At 37.1% G+C, this 10,358-nt stretch overlaps 1 protein-coding gene across 1 annotated transcript; it reads left to right on the plus strand.

Moving 5' to 3' along the window:
- Window positions 1–275: 275 nt before the first annotated feature.
- Window positions 276–5,498, plus strand: LOC107798453 (uncharacterized). Its single transcript, XM_016621456.2, has 2 exons — window positions 276–4,734; window positions 4,842–5,498. The coding sequence occupies exon 1, from the start codon at window positions 1,764–1,766 to the stop codon at window positions 4,431–4,433; it is 2,670 nt and encodes an 889-aa protein (XP_016476942.1). The 5' UTR covers window positions 276–1,763; the 3' UTR covers window positions 4,434–4,734; window positions 4,842–5,498.
- Window positions 5,499–10,358: the final 4,860 nt, after the last annotated feature.

The raw sequence follows: 10,358 nt of genomic DNA on the forward strand, positions 1-10,358 counted from the left end.
TAATACTTTAGTCTTTTTACTAACTTTCATGTTTGAGGAAAATAATAATAAAAAGAAAAGCAGTAAAACTCACCAACCAAGCCCAGGTGCTCTAATATTTCTCTCAAAATGCCACGTCACCCTTCTCTCTGTTTTCTCTAACAAATCCAGAATAGAGCATGCAAATACGCCTAACGCCAAAACCCCTATTTCTTTTTTCTCGCTTTCTAGAACTTCATAGTCAAGATCAAGAAGCTGTTCTCCCCAAAGTCAGGTATGTGATTTTTTTTCAGTATCTCTCTTTTTTCACATTCTATTGATTGCTTCTCTTATTGCTTTAGTATACTTTTGTTCAGATTTGTTCCTCCTTCCATTTTCTTTATAAATAGCGATGTAATGGATTTTAATTGAAGGTTATGAATGAAAAACCTTTATCTTATTTGCGTTAGTTTCTTCTCTTCTTAGCTTTAGCTTAGCCCTAGTTAGCTTCTTCTTCCTCTGAAATTGAGTATTTGTATCGGTGGTATCAGAGCATCGAACTTGCTCTGTGGGTACTCTCGGAGAGATGGTATCGGATATGGAGAAAGTAAGAGAGTTGGTGGAAAAATTAAATTCCCAAATATCCAATATAAACTGCAATTATGATAGAACGGAGAATAGATTAAAGGACAATAGATTAATGAGATTTGTCCAAGAGATGAAGCTGGTGAACGGAGATGGTGAAAATTTGGCTTCTCAACCTTCCTTGACAGGAGAAGAGAATCGAAGTTTGGCTGGAGACTAGAACCCGAGAAATCCTCCACAAGCCCATAGCTGCTCCACAATTTTTCACCACATATTTCCAATTTCATTCTTAATCATCCTTGGCGAGCCACTAGTTTCCAATCTTCTCATTATATGTACCGTCCATCGGAGCTCGTCAGCACATCCTCCAATTATTGCTCGACTAGAAGCTACAGTAGTGGCACTTACGGCGTCCAAACTAATGTGACGTCCCATCACCATTTCAGAGCCCTCCAGCATATGACCATAATTTTACACCAATCACTGCCCATTTCAAAACTCTATGGCAGCATTCATGCATGAGTTACCAGCATTTTCCTTCTGATCTTCACCGGCATACGGAGTTTTCCGTTGCTTCTTCCAATTCTTTGCCAATCGGAGTTTGTGTGAGTGGTTCTTACAGCAATCACACAAACGTTCATGAAAGATGCAATTCCACACCATATTCAGACTACCATTTTTATGTTGATGCTGCTTATGGTCACACCATGGCTCCTCCTATAGATTCATATAAATTCTCCTTCGCTTCAAGTGAAGGAAATTGGAATCAGGCAGATGTCTATGAGACATTGGCTGAACCAGTTCTATCACTTCCGGCAAAGAAGCAAATGGGGAGAAGGATTTGATCCTAGTGGAGGCGGGACACTAATTACGACTCCATTAGAAGGAGTTGGAGAAGAGAAGAGAGAAATAGATTTGCATGTGAAAGCTTCACCACTAACTGTCTATAGCAAAAAGAGTACTCAAGAATACGTGCACGAGGTGTTTGATGAAATGCCAATTGATGAGGAGGTTGCCTTTGGTCTTAGTAGTAGCATTTGCAAGGAGAATAGTTCGCACATGATGAGCAAGCTACATACTCACAATTAATTGCTTGTGTTGCAGCTAATTTCAGTGATGTTGCAATTGCAGAACTCTTGCTGGAGGAGATAAGATTGGCAAGGATTGATCAGAAGTCGAATATTCTTGGGTCGTCAGTTAGAATCACAAAAGCTTCATCAATGAAGAATATATCTAAGGTAGTCGGGCCATTGAAGGAAAAAATGGTTCCCACTTTTGAGTCGCAATCAAAAGTGATGGAGAGTCCGCCATCCAATCGTGATTTTGAATTGCAGAGTGAGAGTGCTGATAGTGCTTTCAGCCTCAAATCTGATGGTAATGAGTCTGATCTTACATCAGTGTCAATCATAACTCCACTAGCTCAAAACTCTTGTGCAACCAGTATTGTTAATGGTATAGTAGCCGACTCAGTTACCAGGTCCGGCAAGGTACATTTTCTTTTTAAGGTGACAGCAGAGTGGTGGATATTTTTGCCTAGTAGTTTGACAGCTTTGGCACTTGGTGATATATTGAGAGTGGGAGCTGACAGTAGCATGCTAGGCAGTGGTGACTGTGAAATTGACCTTGTTGATTTGCTTAATTATTTAAAAGAGTTGAGACCTTTGGATCTCGCTTTCTTAAGTTGTATTAGGATGGTTTCTCAAATGTATGCTCCAGTTATGAAAATAAATTTTAGAAACTATTCTTCTGTGAGTAATGCGACAGTCACCACGTCCTCCAGTTGTATGGACTTGAATGCATCTTACTTGGTTTTTGAAAAGCTAAAGGAGAAAATGGTGCAACTGGTTGTAGATGTCGCCAAAGGAAGTGTTGAAACACCAGCAAAAAGGGCAGTAAATAGTGGCTTGAACAGTGCTATGAGCACTGATGTTTGCGACATTTGCGGTGCTGAGAGTACAAAGAATCTCACTCCTGTAGGTGCAGTTAAGGTGTGGAGTTCACTTATCTGGTTGTTGAAATTAGCCTGCCAATACTTTGAGAGACTTTGTCCTTCATTTGGCACGATGGTGTGGAAAAGTAGTGATGCACACTTTAGCCAATTTTGTGTTGTTGACCAACACCTGAAGCAATTGCTTTCAGGAGCAGAGTTGCTGACTTTTACCACTAAACCTCTTCTTCCAGTGTTAGGAAGGAATCTTATTGTTGGGGACTTCTTTGAAATTCCATTCGATCCAGGTGTAGTTATTTCTTCGTTTTCACATATCACCCTTGAGGACAAGGGTGACTTGACGGGGAGATTGTTTGCAGAATCTCATTCGATTCATGTGCATGAACAAATATTATATTCATGTTTGTCGGCTGGTTTTTCAAAGGATGGTTCGTGCAAGGGCTTACAATACTATGTAGTTATGAGAAGAGAATTTTTTGTTACAGCACTTTGGGGCTGGACCGATATATTCTTGATTGATGGTGTTAATGCTCTTGCATTGATTCTCGATCCATTTGGCTCACCGGGATTCTCTGCCGTGATTATCATTGTTCGAAACAAAAATTATCCAAGCACGGTTAGGGACCTTGTTATGAGACCACATGTTTTCATTATAGATGAACCCTTTTATCGACTTGACAGTGTTTCTACACTTCTGCTGATGGGTACATCACGTATTGTGGCTTTCATATTCATGTTTTATCTCCTCGGCAGGGCTGGTTGTTCAGAAGAAGCTCTTGAGCTCATTAAGGTTATGTCAGTTTGCTTGACTACTTTTGAGGTATCATGTGCTGTTGGAGAAGACTATCACAGAGAGGTAGTAGCTGAATCTATTGCCTTTAGGTTGGATGAGGAAAGTGTTTTCACATTTGATCCTGGAAGAGGCTATTGGCTTTCGAGTGGGAATGCTTTTGTTAGCCAATCTTTAATGCAGAATACAAGATATGGGAGCCATAAATTTGCTTATGGTAGTAACTTAATAGTTGGAGATGTTGCTACAGTAGCTATGCAATCATGTGCTTATTGGAATATTTTCAACAACGAAGGAACTACTACGGAAGTGCCATCTGTTCATTCCTTAGAGGTTGTGTTCGAAAGACCTTTGTGGAATTCTTTTGTGAAGAAATTGGAGGCCTTTAGCGTAGCACTTGGAGCAATCCAATGCATTTGGACGCTACCAGGACCGACATCTTGCCAAGAACTTTCATCTACAGGTGTAATTTTCATTCTTATAGTTTCTGGCACTTGCACATCAGGTGCTTCTTGGTGTGTTTACAAGGGGACAAGATCTACTAGTGAAGTGATTCCAGCTCACTTCTTCAATACGGAGTTCTCAAGAGTTTTGTGGAGTTCTTGTGGAAAATCATTGGTGACCAATAAATCTGCAATTTTAGAGGGTGCGATAAAGATATTTTCTGCAAGAAGTATTGATGAGATTGTTTACTCATTGTGTTCTTTGCTAGCCTTAGTTTGCAACTACCGTATGGACGCGAGTAAAAACTCCAAGGATGTGGGGGAAATAAATTGCAAAGTGGCGAGTCAAGAGCTTGATGTGTGTGGAGTAATATGCTTCAGTTTGCAGTTCTTCATTCAACAATATGAAAGCATTTTAAAAGACACAATGATGGGCGCCACTCTATCACTGTCTTCTTCAGTTTTAGTTCAGCAGATTCAAACAAAGAAATGTGAGCTTCCAGCCAAATTTAACTTATTTTCATCAGGGATGCTTTTACTACACAACAGTGTTAAGGTACCACTTGAAGTCATACTACCTGTAGTTGAGAAGCAGTACATAGTTAAAGAAAGTAGTGAGTCAATGCTTGCTAAAGGAACAGTTAAGGCTGTAAGTGAATTGGGGTTGTCTCTTGTGGGGCTGCTGCTACATACAAGGGTTTATTTTTGATCCTGGAGCATTTGAAGGCCCAAGACAAGAATTGTTTTCGTATGATGTCTATTCCTAAATTTTGTTTGATCCTGGTGGAAGAGTGATCCTCATTTTATATTTAACACCCTTGAGGACAAGGGTGGTTTGATGGAAAGGGATCTGATACGAGCTGGATTTGGTCATGCTAGAAAGGAAATTGTTGTGTTTATGGGGAGCTGTACGTTCAGCTGTAAAGGGTGCATCTGCGCAATTGGAGTAATAACAAATGGAAATTATATCAGAGTTGTGGAGCTAACACTTTGGTCCCTATACTTTTAGAGTTAATATTTTTGATGTTACACATTAGTCCCCTTTAGTATACTTTTGTTCAGATTTGTCCCTCCTTCCTTGTTTGACCCTTAACAGTCTATTTTCAAATGTGTGCAGGATGAACACTGTGTTACTGCTGAAGAAATGGAATACTGCCCTTGGCAATGCTCAAGCAGAAGAAAATAGGTACAGGAAAGCGCTGCGGAATCAGGCCCGGATAAGGCAAGAGCTGCTTGGTTTTCCTTGCTACTTAGTGACATCTCAGGAGGAGATGTACTATTTGGCAAGGCTAGCAGCTGAGGAAGAAAAACTCACTAGAAGAATTGTTGTTCCTTCTTTTCTCTGTCAGAAAGAGCAGGCTGCTATTATGAGCATAGCAGATGGCTATGGGTTTGCGGTTGCTGGTGAGTGGGCTATGGTTAGGTGGCTGCGGAAGGCATACAAATGGTTCAGAGTGTACTTTGAGTAGGTTACTTGGTGTAATTGTTTCCTCAATCCATCTTCCGTGGCTTCTTTGCCAGTTCTTGCTCTGGTTGTTCTAGCTTCATCACCTTGGAGTTTTGGGTCTGGATAGATAATTGACTGGTAGTGGAAAAGACTTGTTCAGTTTCTTGATGTTAATAATTGATTGCCTAGGAGGAAACTAACTGTAAGAAATATGATTTTCCTTCTTAGACAACATCTATGAGTCTTGCTTAAACTCCATATTAGTCTTGATGGCTGTAGACATATCAAGAATAGTACTTGTGGTGAGTAAAGATTGTTGTTGCTGCTGATTGTACTCAGTTCTTTGTTGGGTTCTCATATTTCTTCTTCTGATATGATGTAGTGCCTCTTTTAATTTTCTCTTTTGTGATAAGTGCTTACAAAGATATTGATCCTTCATACTTCCATGTCCATACACATCCAAGTTCTGTTTGTAAGCTTAATTAAGTTGAATGTAAGAGCTTTTACTGTCAGAAATAGCTGAGAAAAGTGAGCACTCCATTAGGAGATTGCACGAAAATTAGCTGAGAAAGAATATTTACTGTGCTCTATTTTGTTCTGTTCTGTACTCTAGTAGGAGATTGCATTATCAGGAATAGCTTGATTTGCTTAAGATGAACATTTTCTATGCTATATTTTGTTCTGCGCTTCAATTTGCATGAGAAAAGGGAGCACTATAAGGAATAGCTTGATTTGCTTAAGATAGAACCTTTGCTGTTGCTCTATTTTATTCTGCGCTTCAATTTGTTCTATGCTCTTGACGGCTAGTAAGACATGAAAAAATATGAGCTTATTTGCTTTCATCTAGAAGACTGTCTTTTTAAGTTTTGACTATGAGGATTTGTATTTTGATTATGCTATACACATCTAGATAGCTTGGACAACAAAGCAAAATAAAATAAAAGAGCCAAAAATAAACTGCAGTACATTAGTTTGTAGTCACATTTGAAATTTCTCAATCTGGATTTTGAAATGGGCACATTTTCCTGATTAGTAGAAGAGAAAATTGATGATAGTAAATGACAATAAAAATAATTCAAGAACCAAGAAAATTAGACTAAGACTAAACATCAAAATCACTATAAAATAAGCAAATCATATAGTAACAGTATCTTTTTTAAGGTTAGCAACATAATTAAATCCAACAATCCAGAAAAAATCCTTTTCAAACGTATACTAATAGAATATCCCAAGACTTGGATTCTTAGTACATGGAGCAACTCTAGAACAAGTGTGTCTTTATAAAGTAATAAATAAATAAAGGATCTCCACAACATAATACTTATGTCTTCCTCTTCCTCTAGAAGGTAGTAACGACCTAACTTTTAGCAATCTTTTTTTTTTTTTGGAGTTTAAAAGACTACCTTATATTATTTAAAGAAGAGTTACATGGAGCCAAAGGAACTAACAGTTCTAGTTATAGTATGCCGTTCTATTTGACTATGAGAACTATAACTAGAACTCCGACCGGAATGCTTGTCAGCATTGACATTATCCAAAACAAACGGAGGTGGATTTGCATTTTTAGTGTTTTGCTCCCTGTAAGTGTGCACCACCGGTGGATTACTCGGTTGGTGGATCACGAATCTCCAATCATTAAGCACATGTGAGTATATAGTAGAGTGACTTTGAAGCATGGTGATTATCGGGATGACAAACGGTGCGGGTATCTTAACTCGCAAAATTTCAATCCGCACCGCGCCGCGCTGCATAACATTTGCACCCGCATTCATCCACCCCGCATCAATACCCGTGTCCACCTGCCCCGCCCCGCTTAAGTTTTTTTTTCTTTTTTAATTTTGTTAGTTTTATCATTTTAATATTTTGGTTGAATTTGTTTTGCACTTTTACATATATACTCATACCTTTTATTAATTTTAAATATTACGGGAGGCTTCAGCTAAGGAAAGAAGAAGATAAGAAATTTACGAGAATTAAATCTTGCACATATAAAATAAAAGTTACTTAATAAACATCTTTGATATTGCAATAAATATTTGTTTTCTTACTTTTTATGTTTGAATAGAGTATATGTGTTATTTTTACACTATGCAATCTAAATTAGAAATATAAAAATCTCCAAAAGATCAATTAGTTTATATTTAACTTATACAACTTGTATGAGTTAACGAATTATTTTCTTTTGTATACACAAACCCATATACCACATCATCTTAAAAATATTTCACTATCTTTGTTTATCGCTTCTTTTTTATTACATACGCAATGTAGAAGGGGACATAGTAATCCTGTATCCAAACTTAATTTATTTTCACTCTACTAGTATTTAGACTTAAAAAGGAAAAAAAATCAAATCTATCCTTCTAAATTCTAATCTCACCAACTTGGTAAATATTAAACTTATTCACAAAGATGGAAACATTTAATTGGAAATCAAGATTCCTAACATCACTGGCAAATAATGAATTTTAATGGCTTTCTGATTGATTTTTTTGAATGAAAATGTTTGAAGCTTATCCTAAATTCCAAATTAGCATTGAAATCTGAGATAACCTCCAGATCCAATTTTTCTTCCTAGATAAGATCCAGATATTGATGCACACAGTGCAATCGAGTGTGAACAACTCTAGGAAATGAAGAATTTCGAAGAACAGTTAGGCTAGATCAGGGTATCAACCGAGATGTTAGCTAAGAGAAGAACAGTTAAGAGAAGAAGAAGAGTGTTATTTTCATGAATGAGATCTAAATGTGTACAATGATATCTATATATCCAGCTAGATTTGATGCCTTCTCTTTCCCGCCCATGTAACTAACTTCCTAACAACAACTAACTTCCTAATTGCTTCTAATTAATTTCCGGAATCTTCCAACTAACTGCCACATTAGCTCACCTTAGCTAAGTATTTACAATAGAAGCTAATTACATTCATTACTACTAAACATTGCAACAGATATGTTCAGATTTAATCTCATCAGCAATTCCCAACAGAGTTACTAAGTTAGTTTTAAATGTGAAGAGAGGAACCCACAACCCGCACCGCCCCACACTAGATTCTGGAAAAAAGTTTTCAACCCGCCCCGCCCCGCCCCCGTATAAGACCAAACCCGCCACGCACTCGTATAAGACCAAACCCGCCCCGCACCGCATAAGACAAAACACGCACCGCCCCGCACCCGCACCGTCCCATTACCATCCCTAGTGATTACCTCTTTTGCGTCAAGGTGGATTTCCAGTGGCACTACTAGAAAACGGGCAAAACCCGTCCAAAGAATACCGATTGAAATCGGTCGGGAAAAAAACCGACCAAAATCGATCGGAAAATAAGTAAATTGGTCGCAAAAGTCAAAGAAAATATTTCTGACAACGGAAATAGTGGTCCCACAACAAAGATATAAAATTTCATACTTGCATATTATCTACTAAAATAATATTTAATTAAAAATTTTCAAATCTACCGACCGAAATCGGCCGGTATATTTGAAATTATTTTTTAATTAAATTTTTCCGACCGAATTCGGTCGGAAATTTAATTTTAAAATTTATAAAAAATTAATTTAATGAGCTTTTAAATAAATAATATTTAATACTTATATACACACACACACACACACACACACACACACACACACACACACACACACACACATATATATATATATATATATATATATATATATATATATATATATATATATATATATATATATGTGTGTGTGTGTGTGTGTGTGTGTGTGTGTGTGTGTGTGTGTGTGTGTGTGTGTGTGTGTGTGTGTGTCTCTCTCTCTCTCTCTCTCTCTCTCTCTCTCTCTCTCTCTCTCTCTCTCTCTCTCTCTCTCTCTCTCTCTCTCTCACACACACACACACACACACACACACACACTCTCTCTCTCTCTCTCTCTCTCTCTCTCTCTCTCTCTCTCTCTCTCTCTCTCTCTCTCTCTCTCACACACACACACACACACACACACACACACACACACACACACACATATATATATATATATATATATATATGCTCGGAGCGCGCACACACACATAATTTTGAATGTTTTATTCTCGATCACCTTATTAGTACTTTGCTCGGATACTTCATCAGTGGATCAATTGGAAATTCAATTAGATTCGATTAAATCTTAATATAACACATTTAAAAAAAAGTGTATAGTTCTATAAGATGTAGTGCTATATTAATATTTAAGTTTTAGCAACAACTTAATATAATTGGATACAACTTAATATTGGATATAATTTATATAAAGTTGGATAGAACTTAATATTGAATTTTCAATTGATCCACCGATGAAGTATCCGAGCAAAGTACTAATAAGGTGATCGAGAATAAAACATTCAAGACTGTGTCGATTGTACACATCTTGAAGCATCTAGTCACTCATTATACCGGAGCATCTAGTCACTTAAACTCCAAGATTTATTTTCTTATTTAGTCACCGATCAAGCATTCGAGTATGAACAGTTGAGAATAAATCATCAACACTAGTCATATGTATGTAAGTGTAAATTATCGAGTTTAATTGACATAATCGTTGGGTATGTGTAAATACTAATTTAATAAAAATACCGACCGAAGTCGGGTCAATTTATATAAATAGCTTTTAAATAAATAATATATGTATTAAGTTGTATCCAATTATATTAAGTTGTTGCTAAAACTTATATAGTAATATAGCACTACATCTTATAGAACTAAGTCGGGCCGGTTGTGGTCGGTATATTTGATATATATATATGTACACACACATATATTATATAGTATCTATAATTAAATAATTTTTTTTTAAATCTAACATTAAATTACCGACCGACTTCTGTCGGTATTTAAATTAAATAATTTTTTTAACATTAAATTACCGATCGACTTCGGTCGATATTTAAATTAAATATTTTTTTTAATTTAACATTAAATTACCAACCGAATTTGGTCGGAATGGTCGTGGTCAAACGGGTCAAAGGCCACTTAAACTTACCGACCGAAGTCGGTCGAAATTTTTTAATTTAGATCTAGCCCATACGGGATTTTCTCCATTTCGCCTCTTTTCTCTATCTCTCTTCCATCTCTCTTCTTCTCCTCCCCACTGTCGCGATTCCCCCAAATCCCCACCAAAAATCAACTCCTATCTCCCTTCTCACCCAAAAACAAAGCACCTAGAAGTCTCCCTCCCCTCCCC

The sequence above is a fragment of the Nicotiana tabacum genome, chromosome 15 (genome assembly GCF_000715075.1).
Source record: "Nicotiana tabacum cultivar K326 chromosome 15, ASM71507v2, whole genome shotgun sequence".
In the NCBI taxonomy this organism is placed as follows: domain Eukaryota; kingdom Viridiplantae; phylum Streptophyta; class Magnoliopsida; order Solanales; family Solanaceae; genus Nicotiana; species Nicotiana tabacum.